Source organism: Drosophila ficusphila, unplaced genomic scaffold (genome assembly GCF_018152265.1).
Source record: "Drosophila ficusphila isolate 14025-0441.05 unplaced genomic scaffold, ASM1815226v1 contig_286, whole genome shotgun sequence".
Taxonomy (NCBI): Eukaryota; Metazoa; Arthropoda; class Insecta; order Diptera; family Drosophilidae; genus Drosophila; species Drosophila ficusphila.
Window position 1 is genome coordinate 8570376 of NW_025064189.1, and position 24431 is coordinate 8594806.

At 46.5% G+C, this 24431-nt stretch overlaps 6 protein-coding genes across 6 annotated transcripts; 3 read left to right on the forward strand and 3 right to left on the reverse strand.

Moving 5' to 3' along the window:
* The first annotated feature begins 248 nt into the window (after positions 1–248).
* LOC108100266 (P protein) lies at positions 249–2420 on the forward strand. Its single transcript, XM_017204053.2, has one exon. The coding sequence runs from the start codon at positions 270–272 to the stop codon at positions 2343–2345; it is 2076 nt and encodes a 691-aa protein (XP_017059542.1). The 5' UTR covers positions 249–269; the 3' UTR covers positions 2346–2420.
* Positions 2421–8522: 6102 nt separating this feature from the next.
* Positions 8523–12440, reverse strand: LOC108099675 (E3 ubiquitin-protein ligase MARCHF6). Its single transcript, XM_017203317.1, has 3 exons — positions 10548–12440; positions 9064–10485; positions 8523–8747 (listed from the first exon to the last, which is right to left on the reverse strand). Exons 1-2 carry the CDS (start codon positions 12132–12134, stop codon positions 9073–9075), a joined length of 3000 nt encoding a protein of 999 aa, XP_017058806.1. The 5' UTR covers positions 12135–12440; the 3' UTR covers positions 8523–8747; positions 9064–9072.
* A 290-nt stretch (positions 12441–12730) lies between these two features.
* Positions 12731–13433, forward strand: LOC108099703 (thioredoxin, mitochondrial). The gene is made up of 2 exons (XM_017203328.2): positions 12731–13004; positions 13066–13433. The coding sequence occupies exons 1-2, from the start codon at positions 12823–12825 to the stop codon at positions 13310–13312; spliced, it is 429 nt and encodes a 142-aa protein (XP_017058817.1). The 5' UTR covers positions 12731–12822; the 3' UTR covers positions 13313–13433.
* LOC108099689 (39S ribosomal protein L23, mitochondrial) lies at positions 13376–14063 on the reverse strand. The gene is made up of 2 exons (XM_017203321.2): positions 13677–14063; positions 13376–13613 (listed from the first exon to the last, which is right to left on the reverse strand). Exons 1-2 carry the CDS (start codon positions 13968–13970, stop codon positions 13455–13457), a joined length of 453 nt encoding a protein of 150 aa, XP_017058810.1. The 5' UTR covers positions 13971–14063; the 3' UTR covers positions 13376–13454.
* Positions 14064–14282: 219 nt separating this feature from the next.
* On the forward strand, positions 14283–15803 carry LOC108099806 (probable protein phosphatase 2C T23F11.1). Its single transcript, XM_017203433.2, has 2 exons — positions 14283–14483; positions 14534–15803. The coding sequence occupies exon 2, from the start codon at positions 14540–14542 to the stop codon at positions 15602–15604; it is 1065 nt and encodes a 354-aa protein (XP_017058922.1). The 5' UTR covers positions 14283–14483; positions 14534–14539; the 3' UTR covers positions 15605–15803.
* A 107-nt stretch (positions 15804–15910) lies between these two features.
* LOC108099793 (protein snail homolog Sna) lies at positions 15911–22955 on the reverse strand. Its single transcript, XM_017203425.2, has 4 exons — positions 22627–22955; positions 18383–18822; positions 17625–18108; positions 15911–17466 (listed from the first exon to the last, which is right to left on the reverse strand). Exons 2-4 carry the CDS (start codon positions 18796–18798, stop codon positions 17062–17064), a joined length of 1305 nt encoding a protein of 434 aa, XP_017058914.1. The 5' UTR covers positions 18799–18822; positions 22627–22955; the 3' UTR covers positions 15911–17061.
* Positions 22956–24431: the final 1476 nt, after the last annotated feature.

Here is a 24431-nt window from a genome sequence, read left to right on the forward strand (position 1 = left end):
CGGAACAAAATGAATAATTTAAAGAGTGCCTAGACCAATTTTCTGTGGGCGATACTAAATAAATGGAAAGCATTGTTTTAATAGCCGTTGCCCTTTTGTTGTTAAAGAAAATATAATTAAAATTATTATCATCTTAGTATCACCTCTTTGTAATATTATATAATTAAAAAATAAAACATGTTGTAAGATCTATCTGATATAGAAATTTGACTTATACTTCAAACTGTAATATCATACCTTGAATAGAGCTCCATCCGTGTAGACTGAAAATGTTGAATCCAATTCCGACTAATCGCAAGAGGGTGGAAAGTCCGGAACCGGAGACCACAAAGGACTACGTTCTTTTGATCATCAAACTTACAGTCCTGGTGGCACTCTGGATAGCTTTCACAGTCGTGCTGGTGACCCACGGTTCCCATGAGGTCACCGACACGTTGGTGACCGTGCTGCCCAACCAGACGGTCTTCAGGAGTGTCAAACCGAAGATCGAGTCCGTTAAGATCATCCTGCGCGGAGCCATAAATGATTATCTCACGAATCAACTCGTTAAGGGGTCCGGCTTTCCATCAGTGGCAGTGCGCCTGGAGTTGCGCCATCCCGAGACGAACATCACCTACCTACGCAGCTCCAAGTGGAACGTGTATCTCTTGCACGACAAGCGAAGCTACCAGGAAGTCAAGAGGGTGTTCCACTTTTCGCTATCGGGATGGTACCAGGGAAAGGCGCGGGCTAAGCACGCTGGGCAGAAGGGGAAGGAGGGAGCAATCAGCCCCGATGAGTGGGCCTTTGCCCAGACGTTCGTCTCCGTGGAGAGCATGAGCAGAGAGCCAGTGGGCCTGCACATGACGGTGGACACCATGCCGATGGTCACGCAGCTGGGCGTGATGTACGCGGCCATCCTGATCGTCAGCCTCTACGTGGTGATCATTTGGGAGCTGGCGGACCGAACGCTGTGCACCCTCCTCATAACCAGTGCGGGACTGGCCATCCTCACGGTCCTGGGGCACAGACCCTCCATCGAGACGATAATCTCCTGGGTGAACTTCGACGCAATGATGCTCCTGCTGGGACACATGATCATCATGAACCTGGTGTCGGAGACGGGCTTCTTCGAGTACATGGCCGTGGTGGCCTATCGTATTTCCCGGGGCCACGCCTGGCTGATGATCGCCTTCTTGGGATTGCTGGTCGCCGGGAGCTCGGTAATAATGGACAACACCGCCATGGCGTTGCTCTTCAGTCCGGCGGTCATTCGGCTGTGCGAGGTCATGGCCGTCAACACCGTCCTGGTTCTGATCATCCTGTTGCTGTTTACCAACATCGGGGGATCCTTGACCCCGGTGGCAGGACCCCCTTCTGCCATTATAGCCAGCAACCCGGTGGTGGCCCAGGCCGGCTTCACCTTCATCAACATGACCATGCGCATGCTGCCGGTGGCGGTGATTTGCCTGCTGCTCGTCTTCGGCCTTCTCTACATGACCATGGGCAGGAGAATCTTCGTGCTGGACGCGAACCAGCTGGGGTTGATGAGAAAACGGCAAAACGGGAAGAGAACCCCGACCGAAGTCCAGCAGAGGATTGACGAGCTGAGGGCGAGGCAGTCGACAAGGTGCTGGGTCCACCCGGTGGACAACTACTACGAGACGCTGGCCAACTTGGAGACGAACCATTGGATCCGGAATAAGTGGCTGCTGGGGCACTCGTTCCTGGCTTTCGGCTTCGCCTCCAGCTGCTTCTTGATGCATTCGGTCCCGTGGATTATTCCGGGTGCCACCCTGGGCTGGATCTCCATCCTGGCCGCCTTCCTGCTGCTCATCCTGGCCGACAGGCGGGATCTACGTCCCATTCTGGCCCGCGTCAAATGGTCCATCCTGCTCTATCTGGCCTCCATGTTCGTTCTCACCGAGGTGGTCGCCGAACTGGGCTTGATCGAGTGGCTGGGCCAGCATGCGGTGTCCGCGGTCAGGACCGTGGCCGAGCAGCACCGGACAATGATAGGCATTCTCATTATCCTCTGGCTGTCGAGCCTGCTCTCCGCCTTCATCGAGAACGCGGCGGTGGCCACCATCATGGTGAAGCTCTGCATCGAGATGGCTTATCGTGACCGGGTTGTGCTCCCGCTGCTGCCACTCATTTGGGCCGCGACCCTCGGCACCAGCTACGGCGCCAACGGGGGCCTGCTGGGCTCCTTGTGCAACGAGATCGTCGCGGAGATCGCCAAGGAATACGGCTACAAGATTAGCTTCCGGAAATTCTTCGTGATCGGATTTCCCATCATGATCGCCACCCTCCTCATCTGCTCCGTTTTTCTGATGATTACGCATTCTGTGCTCCTTTGGGAATAACTTTTCGATTATCATGTTACATTTTAAGTTTGTTTCTAATCATTTATTCCATGTGCCATGTTATAAATTATACGAAGCTATAATATTGTATTGTTTCAGAATTCCTTAAATATCAATGGAAGTGTTTTGGAAAAGGATTGCTAGAATCCTTAAATTGTTTCATTTCATTCAAATTTGGATTTATGTTCGTGGTTTGTTTGTATTTTTAAGCCAACAATTTATTGCATTATTGTGGCTTGCTAAATATTTGCAGAAACCATTTAAATTGCCGTTCAGGGTGCCGCACCGTTTTCTTTCACGAGTGGCAAATGCAAATGAGCTTTATTGTTGCCTAGTCAGAGGCCCCACCAAGTTTTTGGCGCCGACAAAACGCGTGCATATAGCACATATTCATGCATGCACTGAAAAACATACTACAAACTAATTTTATAATTCAATATTAATATTAATAATAATAGCCAACTATAAAACCAAATTAAAAACAAAAAATTCACAAAAGCAAAGACATTGTTTTAATGTATACAGAATATTACAGTATTTTTCACATTCCTTTAGACAACCATTAGTATTTTTTCCTCTGTGTAATAGCGCGTATGGTTGCATTTACACTCACATATGGACGCTTGTTCATAAAATCGCATTCTCGCTACGTCTTTTGTTTACCAAATTGAATTTTTCATTACCGCCTGACCAAGCGTTGTTGTTGGTTTTTGGGCTGCAGTTGGCGGTACTTGTCCTTTGGCCCCGCCCCCTGTACCTCCTGCCCACCCCACCCAGCCAACGCCACACACACTCGCTCGCTTTATAATTGGATTTTGATTCGTTTTGCATAAAAAGTATGCTTACATCCAGACGCCAGACTATTCGGTGAATACAGGCTATATGTGTGCGAATTTTATGGCTTCCAGAGAGGCGTCGCTTTGTCCGTGGCTAAAAGCGAAAAAAGTGCGTGACCCAGTCGCAATAATAACGAAAAAACATCTGGAGCCCTTATTAAACTTTTGCTCGTTTTCCATTTCTCGCTCCGCAAATAATTCGACTGCATTTTGCTCGCTGTGTGTATGGCTTTAGTATTTATTGCATGTCCACACAAAATATCCATTGATACGTTTATATTTGCCAATTTACATATTGAATTTACATATGATGCTCTTGCAGCTTCATTTGATGGGCACAAATAAGTCAAGATGGGCATTGGAAACATGTGGATATGAAAAATCAGTTTTCGCCCACATGAAGCAGATGTTGTTCCGATGACTTAGTTTATTTTATTGGGTCGTCATTCCCGATTTATGGGGATCAGCAGTTTTATAAGTTTGCCAGAGAAGAGCAAAAAATATATGCATATGAAACAACTGAAACTGATTATTATAATTTATTCAGGTATTTGTGAAGTGTTTTAATAAAAAATTTCAAAGTGTCATTTATTTTTTTATAAAAAAATATATTATTTCTCTTTGTTTTTATACACTCAAATAAATAAATCTTAAACACTCCTATGAGTGTTCCAAAAAAAGTGCTATAATTGTCCAGGGACTTCCTGTTTTTTATACATTTAAGTTAATAATTCGCAAGGGTCGCAGTGTCCCTTGAAAGATAAAGTTTTTATATTTAATGTTCAAAAGTGTCGACCCGAAGCGGAGAAGGGATTGTTTGGCCTTCTCACAGACTCCCTATTAACCGGTTAAAGTTATGGTCAACCTTAAAAAACGAGCTTACAAGGTACCGGAACAAGTGGCCCGTAAGTCGGGTTAATCTCTCCATCTTGTTACCACTCACCCAAGCCCGGCCAGCTCATAAATCTGCCCCTTCCTTTTGTAGTGGACACTGTCCACGAGCACACCTTCCTAATGTCCCATCTAGGAAGCCCCGAAAGAGGCATATTTAATTTTTTTCAGCCCAGGCGAGCTCTGGCGCCGACATGCGTGCTTTATTGGCCATAATCCTGGGGAGGGGCTGCAGTCGGTCCACGGGGCACTTAGCACTCCTTAAGTTTTACAACTTCACGCTCAATCAGACGCTGCCAACGGCTGCAGGCCATAAAAAGTAACACCCACGAACTTCAAACTTTAACCCCGACAAAGTCGAATGCGGAAGGATTTTTTTATGTACCTTTAAAGTGGCGTAAAAACTTGGGTTGGGTATCGTGTTTTTTTCCCCTATTGTTGTGGTTGGCCGAAACCCAGAAAGTAAATAAATACGCTTGGGTATCCTGAATCTCCTTTGTTTATCCCAGAGCACCTTTCCTTTTAGTGGTTTACTTAAGGTATATTTATAATAGCAGAGACCATGAAACGACATAAAAAGTATTTATTAGCTGTAGCAGAACATGCATATATATTACATACAATTATTGATTAGGAAGGATTTGAAGGCCAAGGGCTGTTTTTTATTGCCCAAAACTTTTATGTTCACTATTAAAAAACCCTATTAAATTTGGCTGTTCAAAGGATAATAAATGCTTCCTCAAAAATAAAAATGTATATAAAGATATCTTATGACTTCCTATTGGCTTTGAATATAACAAAAAAAATTCTATTTATATTTTGCAAGCCTTAATCTTAACCACAATTTATTTGACTTTATTCTTAGGGAATTCAGCTGGGTCCCAACTTTCGTTCTGAATTTCTGTTTTTGTTTTCGTTCCTCGGTTATTAACTATTTTCCGATTTTTAGAACTGACCCCCTCATGTTTCCATGGGCAATGCTTTTACACGATTTATTTTATTTTGCGTTGGAAAAATAACAAATTATGGCAACGGGAATCAAAAGGCCACTTAAGCGACCGAGTGTGGCAACCAAAACAGACATATTTTTGTACCCCGGCCCTGGAATACCTTCGGATATATAGTTGCCATGGCCGGGGGTTGCGGGAGGAGATGGCCATAATAAAGCATAACGAGCCTGAAGCGGGTGTCAAGTAGTCGGGGCAAGAGGCTGTGGGAGGTACAGATTGCTACACTCTTCAGTTTGCTGCACCCGAAACAACAACAACAACTTGGCCCGGTTGTTTGCTTTGTTTTATGGCTAATTTTAGACAATTTATGAAGTGTTGGTTATGCTTGATAAGAGCCTCAAGCGGAAGCAACAACAAACACCAGCAGCGCAACAATAACAAGCTGCGGAACAATTCATGCAAATGAGCTCCGCTTAAGGTCCTCTCCCTGCCACACATTACGCATACGCCCCGTAATGCGCGACAAATGATAAAGCCGCGTAAGCTGCTCCACGAATATATATGTATGCACATCCCCTTGAAGGAGTATGAAGTTATCACGGCTGACATATGAAGTTGTTAATTTCCAGCAGCAACAAAGCACAGAGTTCAAGATGAAAAAGCGGAAAACATAAAAAATGTGACTTGACAAGAGTTGTTGACAAGAGTGGCTGACATCTTCATATGTACTCTTTTATGCTTCAACTTTTGGGTTTCCTAATGTTCCCTTGTGGGAGGCTGCCAAATAAACTTGATACCATGAGAGCGGTAATTAAAATCAGCCGCGGAAATCCGAGTGCATATTAGGGGAACAGGGCAAGCTCATAATAAATAAATCACAATGAAAGGAAGTTAAAATGACTAATGCAATAAAGAACTTACCTCTTAGCGAACAATAATGGGGTGTACATTTTGTTAACGTAATTTTAAATTTAGGAAATTAGTTGGAATTGTACATTTTAAGCAATTGTTCATTCACTTGCAGTTAAAAGGGTTTCGTGGAAATCCAATAATAGAAAAGTTGAAATGCCAAATGGACAAAAACGAAATCAGTAACACATTTTCGAGCGCAACCACATTTCAAATTAGCCACATCTCGACATTTGCTGTTTACATTATTAAAAGTAATCAAATATTATTCCCCCTTTGCATAATGGTCAAATAGAGATCAACCATGGTTGAGAGCGAGACGGCTTAAATATTCAAATGAAATTCTAAATAAATTGATAGGCAGCAGTTGGCAAGTGTTGTGTGTTTGCCGCTGGAGTGGCGAGAGCTTTGTTTGCCCAACCATTCAACAATTTCAAAACTTTATTTGTCTGGCTGCTGGCATTTTGTGGCATTTGCTGTGGTCCTTTAGGAATTTGTGCCCCAAAAAAGAAAGCATTAATGTGGCAACAACTTTAAGCCCGAAATCAGCTTACAGCCAAGGGGCTGGACCAAAGTCAACGATTGCCATCAAAACGTAATTTATATTTTTATGGTCTTTTAATAGAGTCATAAAAGTGCATTGTTTTCATCTCCGCCAGACTACTGAATGTTGTGAGTTATGGTGGATTTTATTAATAGCCCACCGACGTGATAAGATGGAGAGGGCTATTGATTTATGTAGGTAAGTCGTGTATGTAAGCAGCATCCTCGTTCTTTCTGCGATGCACTCGCATAGTTGGAAATCCAATTAAAAGTATTTGCAAAACAGCTATTCAGCTCAATGAACTATTTCCTCCGGCTGGAAATCAAGCAACTTGAGTTATTTCAAAGGCTACACAGAACAAATATACATAAAGAAATGTTACGCATTATTTATTAAAATATATAATAAAAAGTTTTTGGATTAAAACTTATTTTAATAAATACTTTTCCTTGCCAGTACCCACTCTAAAACCATTTTACAGTTTCTTGAAAAAAGAAAGTAATAAACTAGTCATACAACAAAAATCCCCAGTGACATTTTCTTTCTGCCTTGGCTTTCAAATAAATCATCTCAATTCGAGTTATTTAGTGCCAATCGATGGGGTCTCTAATTAAAGTTTATTCTGTTCCACAGACTTATATTTAGCATTTGGTTCATTGAACCGCGAATAAACCTTTCGCTCTTGAGTACAAGGAAATCTCGGCAAAGGATGCCACTATCCGGATCCAAGCGTGGGTCACTCCAACACGCGCCGAAGTTTTGCCGACTTTATAAATGCCTTGCCCCCCATTTATTCCCATTTGGTTTGCCCTCTACTTAAGCACGCGCTGGCAAGTAAAATGTTTCAGCAACTTTCAACTTTGACATAATGCAAATTATTTGATTTCATTTTATTATTTGTTTATCTCTGCGACTCGTCCCTCTGCAACTTTGGTAAGTGTTTAATTTGGTAAAGTCGGGAAAGGGACTGGGATGTGGACCTGCCATACATTTTAATAGCCACGGCACATAAGCCACTTTGCTTTCTGTGTGGGACGGGGCGGTCGTGGCCATGTCGAACCACAAAACAATTTAAGTTACAAACATTGGAAACTTTTCTATTTGTCGCAGCAACAAATTCGCAACAGCCAAAAGTTTCGAGGGGAAACGGACAACTTTTGAGCTATTTTTTTGATTAGGAATTTTTGGGGCAACATCCTGGATTCTCTTCACAAGCGACCGGTCATCCCTCATACGCCTCGTGGGCGAGACTCGTGTCTGTCAATTGCCGATGGCACACAGGGCGTATGATTGACATCGCCCTTCCAGCTCGCTACGAATTCAATGATTAGCTCACTTGAGCGAACCGCTCATCCATTGACTCCACTTACATTATGGTGCTTCATTTAATATGTTTGGACGTTGATTAATTGTCTGTTTATATTTCTTGTGCCTTTCGACTTGGCACAACAGATGTCTCAATCGTTGCATTCGCTTCAATAATTATTTTGCCCTTGAGTTACCTTTTTCGCACAGTTCTCGTCAAGATTAATATGGTTCCACGTGGTGTATTTTTCCTCTGAAATGTAGTAGAAAGAAATATAAAAGTTGTAATCTGATCATGTTTTTTCGGAATTTAATATTCCTATACGTCTTCTCGAAGTAACTTCCCTTATTAAAACCATTATATTTCCTTTTGAATTTTAAAGTTAAATTTATTAATTAATTTTAAATCAGTTATATTTATAATGTATACATATATAATTTTTACAGTTCGTAAAGCTAGCTCGAAAATGTTTTTTTTTTTTCTTTTCCACTATCCGTTTATTTTCACCACTTTTACCATGTTGGATTTGGATTTAGTTTACTTCAGGGTCTTTAGAATTTTTGCTCGGTTGACAATTTTGAAATATAGTTTCTGCATACGGCTCTAATACAAGGTTTCAACACTGTCAATGGATTAATCAATTTAAAATCACTGACATTGCGCAGGTTTTTGTCTGACTGCCTTAAAATATCATACAACTTAGGCTCTATAAGCGGTATAGGGTTAGGGATTTAACAACAATTGAAGCTAACACATTTTTAATATATAACGAAAGTTAACTAAAGTGGGGGAAAGGAACGAAGCGAGGGTAAAGTAGGTTTATTTCACTCGAAATTTTTCAAACCATCCGTTTTGGCAGGGCAGCAGATACTAGACCGATATATATCAGCAGCAGGAGCAGCTTGGCGATGAAAAAGCGCAGGATAGCTTCTCGTGGCATCCTCCTTGTCGGGTTGAAATAAAAATCTTTAAATAAAAAAATGGAAATCCTTTATTCTGAATGGTTTAAGATCTTTTTTCGTATGCTCTTTTAATACACAGTTAAATTAGTATCTTTGAATTTGGAGTCCATAAAAAAACCATTTAAAAGTTCCCCTTTGCACAATTTTTACAAATGAAATGATAATATAATAAATTAGTGTGAAAATACGAAAACTTCTTTACCGATTCGACGAGTTAACTTTAACAATTTTGTTTTCAATTTAAAAATCTTAAAACCTGAATAAAAATATAAACCAGTTGTTTCCCCAATCTTTTGCAGATAATAACCCCGAATTCGCACCTGATCTCGTTACAGAAGCTCAGCCAACTCCTGCTCCTGGACCAGCTGCTCCCGTACCCGCTCGCGGTCCCTCTCCTGGTTCTCCTTTAGCTCCCTGGCCGCCCGCTGCTGTTCCTCCTCCTCCTGTTGTTGCTGCTGTTGCTGCTGCTTCTTGCGGTGCTCGTAGTTGACCAGTCGCTGGCCCACCAGATATTTGTCCACCTTGATTGACAGGTAAAGCTTCTTAAGCTGCTTGATCTGGAACAAAACGAAGCAGATGCTGCCCACCACGATGAAGCTAACAGGATACACGAGTCGGGTCACGGCATGCCGCGCATAGGCGTCGGCTAGGAAAATCGGAAACACCATGTGGGCCATTACATAGGGAACGGCCAAAGCCAGGCCAAAAGTGGTAACCACCGGCACCGCCAAGTCCCTCATCACAAACTTCAAGTCAAAATCGCGCAGTCCATCCATGTAGGCTCGCTCCAGAGCTCGCTTTAAATGCCAATCCGGACCCATCAAAGTCAAGGCGATGGCTATCTTACTGTAAAGCACTCCAAGGGCCCAATCCTGCCACAGGAAATGTATGGGTGTCTTGCGCAACGGCACCCGTAGGGGGATGACCACCACCAGTTCCAACAGTAGTCCAAACAGCAGAGGGACCAACACAAAGATTCCGAGGAGCGTTAGCACCGGCAGGGCATATTGCAGAGCCACTCGGGCCCAGTGCTTCAGCTTACTGACAATAGCCGCTCGTCCCTGGGGCAGCAAGGTGACCACAACGGCCACTCCCCGGCAAACAATCCAGCACAGGTAACCGCCAATCTCAGCTGTGTATAGTTCGTGTGATCGCAGAAGCCGCTCGTTCTTTCTGGCACCCTCTGGATCGACTGGCGCTAGATTTGCAGCCACTCCCGCTGCTCCTGCTGCAGCTGCCGCTCCCGCTGCCTTCTCACCCGGCTGGCCGGTCCAGAGCATCATCAGCCGTCGCCCAATGTAAACGGGGACCGTGAGTGTCAACATGGCTGCGCAAACGATGGACAAGCACATAAGTGACAAGAGGGCGCACAGACGAAAGGCGAACAGCGAGGGCTTGTCGTACGGTTGAAATCCGACTGGAGCATCTCTTTGCATAATGGCCTGATGGGCGGCGGCAAGGTTCCGCGGTGCAGGTGCCGGTTCTGCTGGTGGTGGCGGTGGAGGCGGCGGTGGCGGTGGTGCAGCGGCTGCCTCTCCTTCTACCTCTTGGTTGCCATTTTCGCCAGCCGCATTCTCTACGCCTTCTTCGCCAGCCGCCGTGTTTTCGGGCTCCGGTTCCGGTGCCGGCAGAAGGTAGCTCCGAATGCCAAGCATCCAAGCCACCGCTGTGCACCAAATGCGAAGTAATCCCTTTAGCCAGATACGCGTCTGGGTTTGCTCAAAGAACCCAGGTAAAACAATCTGAAATAAGAAATAAAAGCGCGTCACGATAAGAGAATAAGGGCAATAAGCCATTAACTCACCTGCAGAAGCAGTAGTTGCAAACTAAGATCATTGACCTCAGCATCGCCGCTCAGAGCATACGGCAAGAAATTCGGCCATGCCACCTGCAGTATCCTAATCGGCAACCAAAGCATCAAAAGTACGGCGAAACCGAAGATCATGGCCGAAGCAACCAGACGACGGATGTGACGTACAATGGGCACATGGATCATCTCCTGGATTGGACTGAAGTCCGGATCGTTGACATTTCGGAAGATCCAGAGAACTCCCGGTCGTAAAACTTCTCTCAGCAGCGAGATAAAGGCAGCGAAGTAGTAAACGTAGACCATGCCGAACATCCAATGAACGAAGAGGGAGGTTCCAGGAGCCGCCTTAAAGCTGGCCTTGCGATCCTTAAGACTGGCGTCCAGTAAGGGCAACGAGCAGATGTCCAGCCACCAGCCGCAAATGAGGGGCAGTACTCCGATTTCCACCACAGAAAGAAGTGACACTTTGACCACAATGTAGCAAAGTCCAATAAACCAGCAAACCCTGCGCAGACGGAATACCCTTGCGAAGAAGTGCAGCACTACGAGGGTCAGGCCTATACAGCAGTAGCCGAATAAAGTGGTAATCAGGCCGTGAAAGTGGAGCAGTGGCTTCTCCGGTTGTAGAAGATCCATTGAGCTGAGGATAAAGTTTCCCACGCAGTACGGACAAAACGCGAAGGTGAAGATGAACATTGTGTTCAGAGAGATGATCCAGAAGACGTGCTCCAGGAAAACCAGCGAGCCATCAAGGCCGAGAAGACGTTCCCAAGTAAGTTCCTCGGCGGCACGATCCCACTCCATGGGATTCCAATTCGGCTCGTCAGCATCGGCGTCCACGGCGGCAGCTGGAGCTGCAGGAGCTGCTTCCCGGGCTTGTGCATCCTGTGCCTCGTTGTCAGCCGGTGCAGGAGCTTCGTTATCCATAGGCACATCTTGCGGTGCATCACCGTTGTTGTTGTCGTCCTGGGGCAAAGGAGCCGCTTCTGCAGCGGGAGCAGGCGCAGGATTAGCAGCTGCGGCCTGCAGGGGAGCGTCGTCCCGCTCCAGCCAATCGGGCCCGCCGCCGTGGAGGATCTGCTCGCGCAGCCAGACCAATCCTATGAAGGATAAAAGCGTACACGTGACCACAAAACAGCCGCGAAATGCGTCAGCCGCCAGGTTTTCCATGGAGAAAATGTCGAAAGGCAGCGTGAGAATCATGTCAAAGGAGCTGGCCCGGAACAGATACCGGTAGGTTCTGTAGGCGGACAGCGGGACCACTCCAAACCAGGCCATGCCCACCAGAGAGTAGTGCAACCAGCAGCGGGCGCCCTCCAAAACCGCTGACATCAGACCAACGAGGACGTCCTTCAGTGGCAGGACACGGGGCATATCCGGGGCATAGATCGGCTGAAAACTGAAGCGGTAGCCGCATAGTTCGCAGTATTCTTTGTGCGAGTAGCGCATCCATTGCATGAGACAGTCCTGGTGAATATACTTGATTGATCCCGTGCAAATGCACGGGTAAAATAAAGGCCTATCCGGTTGCGCCTCGCATCTGCACACCCGGCAAATGTCGCCCTGCGACAGGTCGTCCATCGTGATGTCTTTTATGGATCCTTGGCCTTCAGTTTAACCCAAGTTGTCCGAAAGTTCCATTAGCCATTTGCGCAATTCGCAGGGCAATTTCGCTAATTGGCCCGACGTTTCTTGTCTTCCACCTAGGTCTCTCCGCTTTTTAACTACGCTAATCAATTACCCGTTGATTACCGACCGTACAGCGCGTCTAACACTTGAATTTTAACCGAGCACTTCTGATATTATTACGACAAAACAAAAATATGCAGCTCAGTTCTCAAAAAAAAGTGGCAGCCACCAAATGTCAGTGTGTGCACACCCCAAAATTCATAAAAATCTTTGCTCCAGAGATGCCACCTTATGCATAACAACAAGGAAACAGTACCAGTCACAACTATGTAACAAATTTAAAAAAGTTAGCAAAAAAAATTTTAAATACTAAGAAATGTCAGTAAATAAGGAAATATCGTCGATATATTGATATTCTTTTTGTAAACAATGTGTATGTTTATAAAGTTAATATAAAGCATATGTAAAAACTTCACTGAAAATTAACAGTTACGTTATCAGTCACTTCACACATGGGTGGCAACACTGTCGGGTCCAACATCTGGCAATTCCACACCGCTTTGTTGTTGTTGTGATTCTCTTGTCATTATTTTGCAATCAATTCTAGTATTTCGCACTTAAATAACACAGAAAATACGCCATGCAGCGACAGGTATTAAATGTCCTAGGACAAACGTCGCGTCGTTTGGTCATTGGGCCACAATTCCGCACATTGTCAGTTTCTGCGGGGCGGCAAGAGATCTTCAAAGTTCAAAGTACCGAAGACTTCGATAAGAAAGTCAAGAACAGCCAGCAGCCCGTGATTGTGGACTTTTTTGCTACGTAAGTTTGGTTTATTATATCCTTAAATATCACTATCTGATGTCTGTATTGATAATTATAGTTGGTGCAATCCCTGTAAGCTGTTGACCCCGAGAATCGAAAACATTGTGGGCGAACAGGCAGGTTCCATAAAATTGGCCAAAGTGGATATAGATGAACACAGCGAATTGGCTTTGGATTACGATGTGGCCGCCGTTCCCGTCCTGGTGGTCATGCAGAACGGCAAGGAAGTTCAGCGCATGGTAGGCCTTCAGGATGAGGACAAAATTCGGGCCTGGGTCGCTGCCGCCGTCAAGCAGGCAAAATAGTTACGAACAACTTTACAAATCCCCCAAAAACTGAGGTTTGCTCCCCACAAATTAAAGCCCAGCTTTGTGTTAATTCGGACTTTCGAAATAAATGTTTAATTACCCGTTGAAACAACAGAAATCTTATGCTATGAACTAACAATTAAATGGAAAACCAGCCTGGCGTGCCGGGTCGCTTCTTATTTCTGTCCAAAAATTTGCGGAAACCGGCTTTAGATTCATCTAGGGACTTTTCTTCTTTGGCCTGTTTCTCAGCCTTTTCCGCGAAGAAGTCGGGGAAAACGAAAGACTCTTCACGGGGCTGAAATATAGGAACAAATTGATATAATCTAGTTGTAAACTAAGGGAAACTAGAAAACCATACCAATGTTACATAAGCAAGTTTTACATCGTCTTTCTTGGTGATGTATCCGTAAGTCTGATCTCTCTTGGTCTCTCCTAAGGCAATTCGTGTGCGAACATCCACTACTGGCAGTTTATAAATCTTCTCTAGGTAGCTACGCACATCATACTTGGTCATTTCCATTGAAACCGAAAAGGTGACCACATTTGGGGGCTGCTCCTCCGTGGGCCGAATCAACTTCATCCAGAAGTTAGGAAGGAAAACTCGCAGTTGCGGATTTCCGCGCTGGTAAATGGGGTACCACCTCGTGGACATGTTGGATTGGGCTTCCAAGTTTTTATTTAAAAATTCAGAAATTAAATTCAATGTTGTATCTTCCAGAAAATGCACTAAAAAAGACCAAGTGCTTTGTTAGGCATGGGTGTAGAAAGGGCTGAGGGGTTACGGAAACGTGGTGAGAATCATGGCTGCTCAAACGATTAAACGTTACGTAACGTAACGATGCTTAAGTACGTTAGAGTCTAAAGCGCGAATTTTAAATTTGATGGCAAAAGTTATTTCAAAAAATACAATATTATAATCTGTTCAGTTCCAAAATTAGAACAGGTCTCGGATTCATATCAAAATCCATCAATAGCTTCTCGCAGCGGAGTAGACACTGTCGAGTTAGTTGGCTAAATTCCAAAACCCGTTTGGGCGATCCCGGACAGACTAGACTTATTTACTCCTCTAACTGAAGGGATTTCCTGAAGCCAGGAAGCCTCCGTTCGCCGGACCTCAGTCAGCCCATTGACCCGAACAAAGATCGAGAGCATTACTAATAGCAGAGTGAGTAGCTGGCGCTCCTGACGATGATGATGCCTTACCCGTTCCTTAAGTTCACCATGGGCCAGACGCTGTCGGAGCCGGTGACCACGAAGGACTCGGCCTGCTGCGGCAACGCCGCCTACCGCGTGGGCTCCAGCTGCATGCAGGGGTGGCGCGTGGAGATGGAGGACGCGCACACCCACATTCTGGCGCTGCCGGAGGACCCGCAGGCGGCCTTCTTCGCCGTCTATGATGGCCACGGCGGCGCAGGGGTGGCCAAGTTCGCGGGCAAGCACCTGCACAAGTTCGTGACCAAGAGGCCCGAGTACCGGGACAACGGCGTGGAGGTGGCCCTGAAGAGGGCCTTCCTTGACTTCGATCGCGAGATGCTGCACAACGGCACGTTCGGGGAGCAGAGCGCAGGCTCCACTGCCGTGGTGGTGCTCATCAGGGAGCGGCGCCTGTACTGCGCCAACGCCGGCGACTCCCGGGCCATCGCCTGCATCTCGGGAGTGGTGCAGGCCCTGTCCGTGGACCACAAGCCCAACGACGAGGCGGAGACCAGGAGAATCCTCGCCGGCGGCGGCTGGGTGGAGTTCAACCGGGTGAACGGCAACCTGGCGCTCTCCCGCGCCCTCGGTGACTTCATCTACAAGAAGAATTCGCTGAAGAGTCCCGAGGAGCAGATCGTGACCGCCAACCCGGACGTGGAGATCCGCGACATCACCGACGACTGGGAGTTCGTCCTGCTGGCCTGCGACGGCATCTGGGACGTGATGACCAGTGCCGAGGTGGGCCAGTTCGTGCGCAGGCGCATCTGCGAGGGCCTCGAGCCGCAGGCCATCTGCGAGGACCTGATGAACAGCTGCCTGTCTCCGGACGGCCAAATGGGCGGACTTGGCGGCGACAACATGACCGTGATCCTGGTGTGCCTCCTGCACAACAAGAGCTACGAGGACCTGGTCGTCCGCTGCGGCGGAAAGCGAAAGAGCCCCGTGGAAACCGTGGGCGACATTCAGGAGCAGCCGGTCCTGAAGCTGGTCAATCCCTACGCGTCGGTATCCGCGGGCACCTCCACCTCACGATTGGGGTTGGGTTTGGGATTAGGCGTTCGCGAGCGAGACTCGCCCAAGGAGAACTAATGGCCGCATCCTTGACCCTGTTTTTACCGTTTTACGTTGTTTTTGTTATTTTGTTCCTTGGCCGTCGCATTTATACCCTTATTTGGAGCATTCCTACCGCGATTCCCAATCCCCACACACTGATTGCAGACAAAATTTCCGGTTTTTTTAAACTCGTTTTTCACCGCCTGGGCAGCCAATTAAAAATTGTTTAAGGATACTTTGGATGGTGCCTGATTAATCGGTGATTGGTTATTGAGATCGAGGATGTCTTATCACCGTAAGGTGACCCCATTCATCTCCTCCCAAGTTCAATAGAAAAGTCAGTTTACTTGTTACATTTTTTGGGGATCAGTGGATCTCTCGTTTAATTCGAATTGATGTGCAAATCTATAATACAGTTTAAGAGCTACGTATACGTGTATATATATATATCTTTTGGTGTATATGGTAAGTACGAGTATATAAAGGTAGGCATACGCGTATGCATCTAAATCGGTGTATCTTTGGTGCGTTTAGCTGTAGGTCGAATCGGAGCGAATCGAATCGAGTTGAGTGAGAGTGCGAAATGCAGTGGGTGTCTGTCTCTCGATATCTACATGATAGTGATAGTGTCTACGAAACGCTAAAACATAATTATACAAATTTCTATATGTGGTAGAGGCTAATTAGTGTTACAGTTATGTCAATTATTGCACCACATGCGGCCGTAAAGTGCTTAAAATAACGACACGCACAAAGGATCGTGGGGAGATCGGGGAAGCCCCTTTCTGTCCGCTGAGTGTGCGCCGAATTTAAATATAAAGACTAGAAATCTCTCGTTTTGGACCGACTTCCGTGCCGGAAGCAGGAAGTCGGCCGGTGCCTTAATGCGAAGTGATTAATGGGGTTAGTAAGTGCTTGTTTGCAGAAATATCGAAATATCTTTGGACATACGCCTAGTTGCTTGTAAAATCATAATGCTAGATGAGAGTATATATGTAAAGTTTGTAGCTTTGCTGCGGTGTTCGATCGGATTCGGGATGATATACAGTAAGTACCTCTCGTTCTTACGATCGACGGTCGTATGTGCTATAAAAAAATACTGGTTACATTGGTTTTTTGTCGCTGTTCTTGGCAAGTCTCTAAGAAGTCTCTTATTACAACTAAGTGAAGATCAAACGATCAATCGACCGGGGGATCGATCCAACCTTGTGTCTCTATAAATCTACCTCTTCTTTGGAGTTACTGGAGATGAGTTAGCTCTCCGCTTGCGATAAGCTCTACGTCTCTACGTCCTCTGCGCTCTGGAATCATCTACTCTCTAATGGTACTTTAGCTCTTTTGCATTTTTATCACATATTCGTTGACTACAGTAAGAAAGTGGGCGTTTGGTTGGATTAAGTGTTTAGTGGGTGCTAGCAAAGGTCTCCTCGAATTGCTTAAGTGCTCTTGTTCTCTCCGGTGTCTTTTGCTTGGTGTCCAGTCCTCCGGACGTCCTATGCCATGATGGCGTAGTTCCCGGTCCGCTCGAAAGGACTCGTCTTGGCCGAGTGCGTGAAGTTGTTCTTGGGCGAGAAATCCACGGGCTGTTCCTGCGCGGTGGCTGTAACGACCGCCCCCTGAGTGGTGGGCGTGGCCTGGGCCGGAAAGTGGTAGGGAAAGTGGTGGTTGGGGTGCAGGTCCGGGTAGAGACCGGAGACCCTGTGCGGCAGCACCGTCGGCTGGATCACGTTGATCCGCTTGAACTTCTCGTACTCCTCCAAGGCGGCAGCGGAGTGGGTGTAAGGCGGCATTTCCGGACCACCTGGATAGTGCTGAAAGGCCAGGGCCGCCTGCCTGCGCTCCTTCTCCTTCTGCAACAGCTTGTTGGCCAGCGTGGACTTTGCCGAATCGGGAGCGATCTGAAGCAAGATGAAAATAGAAATGACTTAAATGCAGAACGAAACACTAAAAGAAATTCTGAACTTTCTTGGGTTATTCAGCATGCAATTCTTTGTTATGGCTTAAGTTTTCCTGCTCAATTTACTATTGTAAATTGATGGTAAAAGTTAGCACTCACCACTGGGGCAGGAGATCCGGGACCCATCTCCGAATTGGAGGAGGCTCCCACCTCCAACTGCTGCCGCTTTGGAGAAGTGGGGCTTCTGTTACTCAAGGCTCCACCTCCCGATCCCGATCCCGTCACCCCGCCGCGGTTCTTCATGCAGGAGGACTCCTCGTGCTTGTACAGGTAGGACTTCAGGGCGAAGGCCTTGCCGCAGCGGGTGCAGGTGTGCGGCTTGGTGTTCGAGTGGGTCTGGATGTGGGCCCGCAGGTTGCTCTTGTCGGCGAAGGCCTTCTCGCAGACGCCGCACTTGAAGGGCTTCTCCCCGGTGTGGGTCCTGATGTGGCCCTGCAGCAGCCAGGGCCTCGAGAAGCTCTTGCCGCAGAACTGGCACTCGCATCCCTGGTTGTGGGTGCGCATGTGCATCGAGTACGCGGGCATCGAGACGTACACCTTCTCGCAGTAGGGACAGTGGCGCGCCTTCTTGTCCATAATCGACCTGGAGTTGGGAAATTGGTTTTATGTAAATCGCAAGTTTACTACAGAAGAATGGCATTCTCCATTCATTATTATACGGTCTTTGGGAGACAAGGATGTATCTTGAAAATTAGGCTTTACTAAATGTAATTATTTACAAGTTTAATATATATTTATTTAAGCAGTCATATATGTATACCAAGTTGTATTGTCACATATTCAACTTCAAAACTATTAAATTTATGCCACTTCCCATTCAATCACAAATCCCCTAACCTAATTATTATAATCTTCACCTGTGGGTTTGTCTATGACGCGCCAGGTTGGAGGACGTGGAATACTTCTTGCCGCACTCGGGGCAGATGTGCTCGTCCTCCAGCAGCGAGTTGGCGTTGAGGATCTCCCCCTGCTCCGGGTGACGGTGCTCCGGTGGGTGTCCCTGTTGGTCCTCCGAGGACTGCAGGCTGGACGTGGAGCTGGCACTGCTGCTGGTGCAGGAGTTCGAGTCGGAGATGGTGCAGCGGCGCAGTTTCCTGCGGTCGAACACCTTGTGGCTGTAGTAGTTGGAGTCGTCGTCCGAGGAGGCATACACGCTGGCCGGTGGCTTCTCCATGGCGGTGATCAAGGGACCCGCCGCCAAGGTGACCTCAGCTAGCTGGGTGAGATTGTACAGCTCCTCGGGAATGGGCGTGGCCTGCTGGTCCTTCGTCATCGTGGTGAGGTGATGGTGAAATGCCTGCAAGAGATTGGGGAATTTCTATGATGAAAACAGCATGACTAGTCCCGAAACACTGATATATAATAGCAACCTGCTAATGCGCACTAGGTGCGTCATTACCTAGCTAAAATAGACCACAAGATCGTCAAAGTATAAACCTATAAATTAATTTGGCAGTTTTCAATATTCACTCTGCTTGTAACCCCCGCTAAGAAATTCCTCATTTATTTATCTATATTACACTTAATATGTAATTTTACTATAACAATTCCATTTCAAGATTTATATTAATAGAATACTCGTATTTCCGAATGGGGTGTGAAATTCTTAAATCAAATGGTATCCCCATTAATCAAAGGCTTTCAACTCTAATTGGTGGCTCATTACGGCTTTGAAAATGCACAAAATACACCGATATTCGGATTTCTCGACGCTAGATTCCCCTTTGGAACGCACGGCCCCAGCGCAATCGTCGCCATCTATCATCCCACCTATCATAGATCTTTCCCTCCCGGTGCTTACGCCATAATTCTTGTTTGTTTATTTGAAAATGCATCAATTTATAATTAAGGACAGAGTCGAGAGGCCACACTCAGAGTCCGAGATGTGAGCCAAAGTCGTCTGTATCATCATCATTGCCGAATGGGAACCATTGCATTTGCGCCGGGTTGAGGGTGAGCAGAGCCCACGGGGCGTATGATTAACGTCATTGCATACTGCATATTGCATTCTGATTCTGATTCTGGCACTTGTTGGCTGCTTTGCGGCTCGGTAATGCCGATTTGTTGCTGCTGCTCTGCTGTTGGCCATCTTCTTCGCCTCTTTGCGTGGTCAAATAAATTTATGTCGAAATGAGTGCGCTTAATTTGTTCATGTTGTCTTGGCATTGATTAATCTCGCACGTAATTGGTTCAGCCATAGTCAGGTGGGTTTTCAGTGTGGCAAAAAGAAGTTCCTCAGTTTGTAGAGTTTACTGTACTGTCTCGCAAGTCTAGCAAAAAATGCTCAAAAGACCAATCTTCCATTTTCGAAATTTCTAAGTATTTTTATCAAAGGGCAAAGTGGTTCAATTGATTTTAAATATAACATATATTTATTAAAAACATATATATTTTATTCCTCGAAATGATAAATTTTTGTTCTGTGCAGCGCCATAAAATTCTACAAATCCCACAACGCACTTGATCGTTTGTTTATCATGTGAAAGTTTTCTCCTTTATTTTGCTGGCCCCAAAAAATTGTCTAAATAATCGAACTCATTGAAGAATCTGGGGGGGAGACCCCCTTTGCGGGGGACTGAGATCGGCGGATCGGGGCGGCTATCCACTCTTGAGGAGGTCATGTGCAATAATGCGGCGGCTGTTTGGGGTTTGCTCTTGCTTTCGGTTTTGTTGGTTTCTCTAATATTCTCTGTGTGCTTTTCGCCTGAGGCCAGCGGCGAGATTTTTGTTTTTTCGGGGGAATATGTGGGTGAAGATCCCCCCGGATCGCCCTAGCCGAGCATCTGCGATCCGCCCCCGCCAGCGAAATCTGCAACCTGTTGCGCCTCCTCAGCTGCCAATTCTCGTCTGCTCCTCGGGGAGCAGTACATCAAAATGTTTTTGCGGCAATTAAGCGGAATTCTGGCTGCCAAGGTGGCCGAAGGTGTTCGAAAGTGGTTTTCCATGAAGGAATTATTTCCGCGCCTTTCCCCCCTCCCAGACTTTGAGTGGGTGCGAGCTAAAGCCGCCAGACATCCATAACTTGTGTCTTGGCAATTTGCGGCCCATTTATTTATATGCCCCGCCACCTGAGGCCCTGTTCCCAGGTGGTTGGCGTACTCGTTTAAATATAGCACTCAAATGAATGCCGTTTCCACCTAATCACGTCATTTTCGGTACTCGATTTCCATCGAGCACGAAACACTGAAAAGTCTCTAAAGAACAATATGCGTCGGAGAATTCGCCGGGGAAAACAGCTGACAAGTGATCGGTGTACCTCCTCCATCCTGCCTCCCCAATATCCCCCAATAACCCCCGAATCTGTTTATCCCCCTCGTGTGCCTCCCCCCAGAGAAATGTTTGTGCCATATTTCCGATGTCAGAATCGCTTGGGGCATACGAAATGTCGCATGTTTCTGTGACAGGCCGTTAATTAATTATTCCGTGGCCCGTGCGATTGCAGATCGGTAATCGCAGATGACAGGAAGAAGGAAGGTGGGTAGGGATCGCATCGCCGATTCATGCCTTGAAGTCTAATGAAAAACATTGGAAGTCTCCCCAAGAACTTTGTACACGGAGCATAAGTCGATGGAGCAGAAAGAACAGACTGAGGAATTTTGTAGATATATATAACGTTTTTATGTGGGTGTTATTCTTCTTTTCTAAATGACTCATGTCACACCTTTCCGAGAATATTTCCTATAATTAAATGGCACCTTTTAATTTAAACTTCTTTGAGACTGAACTAGGAGTGATATGTATATGTGACAATGAAATAATAACTAAAACAGATGGAAAACCCAAGAAAATATAAATGTTATGCCATTTACCCTCAGTGTGTTTAAGCAGCTTAGTCTCCCTCCAACTGCATGGGGAAATGGTGAATCATTTCCGATCCCAATCTGACCGAATGTTGGGCACTCCATGTGAACCGAACAATGAAAGCGAACGGACCGGGTAAAATATTTAACTTTTCGCCTGCCATTTTCATTACCATGCCGCCGCAAATCTGCGCAAATTGCGTGGTCTCCGCTCTCCGGGCGAACAAGAGCCGTATTTCTGGACCGCGGAAGAGTTCAAAGTCCTGTTAATGTACACAGAGGCCAAGAGAAGTGCCGACGGCCAACGGAGGTGGCTTCGGTGGCCTTAACAGGCGACTTTCTCCCGCCCGCGTCCGTCTATAAATACCTGATCCCGAAGGGCCGGAGCCAGTGATCCCTGCATAGTTTACATTTTAGTTCAAACTTGAAAATGCAAGGCACAATAAACAAAGGGCGGAGCGCCAGCCTCAACCTCCGGTGGCTCCCGGTCCAGAGTCAATGCCACATACCCTGTGATACCCATGCCCATGCCGCCCCACTGCGATTCGATCGAAATGTTTGGATTTGTGAGTCCGTTTTGTTTACCCCAGAACGCAGGCCCTCATCAATCGTTGCCTCAACAACTGCAGTTCGCGACGGTTTGTTTACAGAGCCGCGGGCGCATAAACATTTGGACGGGAAAAAGGACACAAAGGAGCAGGCTTCACCTGTAAATCACGGCGGGTAATTAGCCCCGGACCGCAAGAGTGATCGGCTATATCTGCTGCCGCTATCTTATGCGCCTAAATTGGGGATGAGCATCTACGCATTAACCATTAACACCGCGAGACAATGGCTATAGCTTCTATATACTCGTATATGTACCTATACGGAAAGATACTATACACTGCCGGCCACTATTTCCCGTTCTCAGATGCTCATTGCCAATGCAAACATTGCTCACGTAAATGTCAAAATATCAAAAGAAATAATAATATTAATTTAACAAGTGCGGTCGGTCCGTTCTGGCTGGGGGGTTCGAAATGGGGAAATCGCGGAAAAGCGCCACTCAGCTGCAGTCACGCGAATCTTTTGGCCCAATTTGCCAAGCAGATTTCCGATCTTGTTCGCTTTCTGGGCAAATAGTTATGCATGCCCAAGGTGTGTGTCCTATTGTGTAATCGGAAAGGTGGAAAGGTGGGAAAATGGAAAAGTGAGGCGCTGAAAGGTGGGAGGAGCACACAGCCTACAGCCCCCAGCCCCCAGCATTTTCCTTTCACTTTCCCTCGCCTTTCCTTTCGTTCACTTTTCTGCCAACTCACCCCACGCAGTTCGAATAGTTTGGGTAAGCTATCCACTCTCGCCGCTCTATCTCGTATATAGACGGATGATTCAGTTGCCGATGAGAAATCAATAGTATATCACACACACGGAACGAGATCCACGAATTTCATCACCCGCCAAGAGTTCGCGTGCGTGCTTGTATGTGGGCCTAAGGCGGCGTTTAATGTACTGTGACTGTTTGGATTTCTTTCGGGGATCGGTGGTGATCCTCGGTGAGTGTCAAGAACCGATAATTGGTCGCACGGACGGATTCCGCATCCGTGAAGGCGAGCGCACGCAGCGAGATCCCAGGAAGAACTGAGCGTTCTTCGCCGGACCACTTACAGTTTTTACATCTTGCGGCCGCCGCTGCCGATTCTTCTGCCTTCTGCCTCCGGCGGCGTCCGCCGCACGGCCTCCCATCCTCTCTCCTGCGCCGATCCACCTCTCTGCTGCCGTGAGATGCACTGCGAGGAAAAAGGGGTCATCCGTGAAAATATGTTAAAAAGCTCATTATTAAATAAGCCACAGATTATGTATCACAAATTTGTGACTTAATTAAGTGCATTTGCAAAAACAAATGGGCTCAGATTTTAAGGTATCATGAGTTTGTTGTAATATTTGTTGGAAAAGATTACTCCAACAGCTCTTTCACTTCCAAATGGATACCGATTTCAAAGTGGCACACCTCTTGAAATTAAAATAGAACATACATTTTTTTCAGTGTACATCCGCATCTACGCCGAGGAGGTGACGAATCCGACGCAGAGCAGCGCAGACGGAGTACGAACCGCCGGAGGGACATGAGGTGAAGGAGGAGATCGACGTGGCCGACAGCCAGCAGCTGTTGGTCGCTCTTCCGAGGACCATACCGCATCATATCGTATCTGAACGGATCGGGATCGGGATCGAATCGAACATAACTCCGAGAACGAACCGCAACGCGGGCAGCGACGCCGGCTGCGACTGCGACTGAGGCAGCGACGGAACAAGTGTGTGCGGTTTAAAAATAAACCGAAAATAATGTTTTCATTACGCTGGCACTCTCTCACCCTCTCTTTTTGCCCGCACCGCCTGCATTCTTCGAAAGGGAAAACCGTTCTTGCGGTGGCGATGCTCCTGCTGGCAGGACCACTGCGCAGAATTCTTCTAACGATCCGCAGTCAGTGTCAAAAACCTCACACACTCGGTGCAAAACAAAGGGGGTTAGCTAAGTGGGAACATATATGTAACTAAGATAGTAATTAAAATATTAATCCTTAAGTTGATTCTATCATTTATACTAGTTTGCATTCATTTTATTTAGATTTCTATCTAATAAATCAGATAAACAATGATTATACTTATAGGTATAAATTAAGAAGTTAATGTTAAAACCTTAAAACTTATTAATCCTAGCAAATGCTTAGAGGTATTGGAGGTATTATTTTCGTGGCCACAGCTGTGGGAATTTGCCCCATGTGTCAGTGTGTTTTTCGCTTGCCCCATGCTGATTTGCCTAGAAAGAGAGTGTGGGGATTCTCTCGCTTCGTGGTTGGGCAGTTTCTTTTTTAGCCGGCTCCCCCGTCTTCTTCTTCTTCTTCCTCTTCTTCAGATTCTTCTCCTGCTGATTGCCGATTCTTGCTCTTCTCGAGGAGTGACGCAGTCGTATGCAATTTGGCATTTTCCCCAATTGCATACTTGTTGCGGGGATCCAAAATAGACTCGCTCACCTGAACCACCCATCGCCCCCCAGGAATTTTCCACTCTCTCTCGGCGAATTCCCCACCTCCGATGGCCTTTGGAAGCCCCGAAACGGAAAACG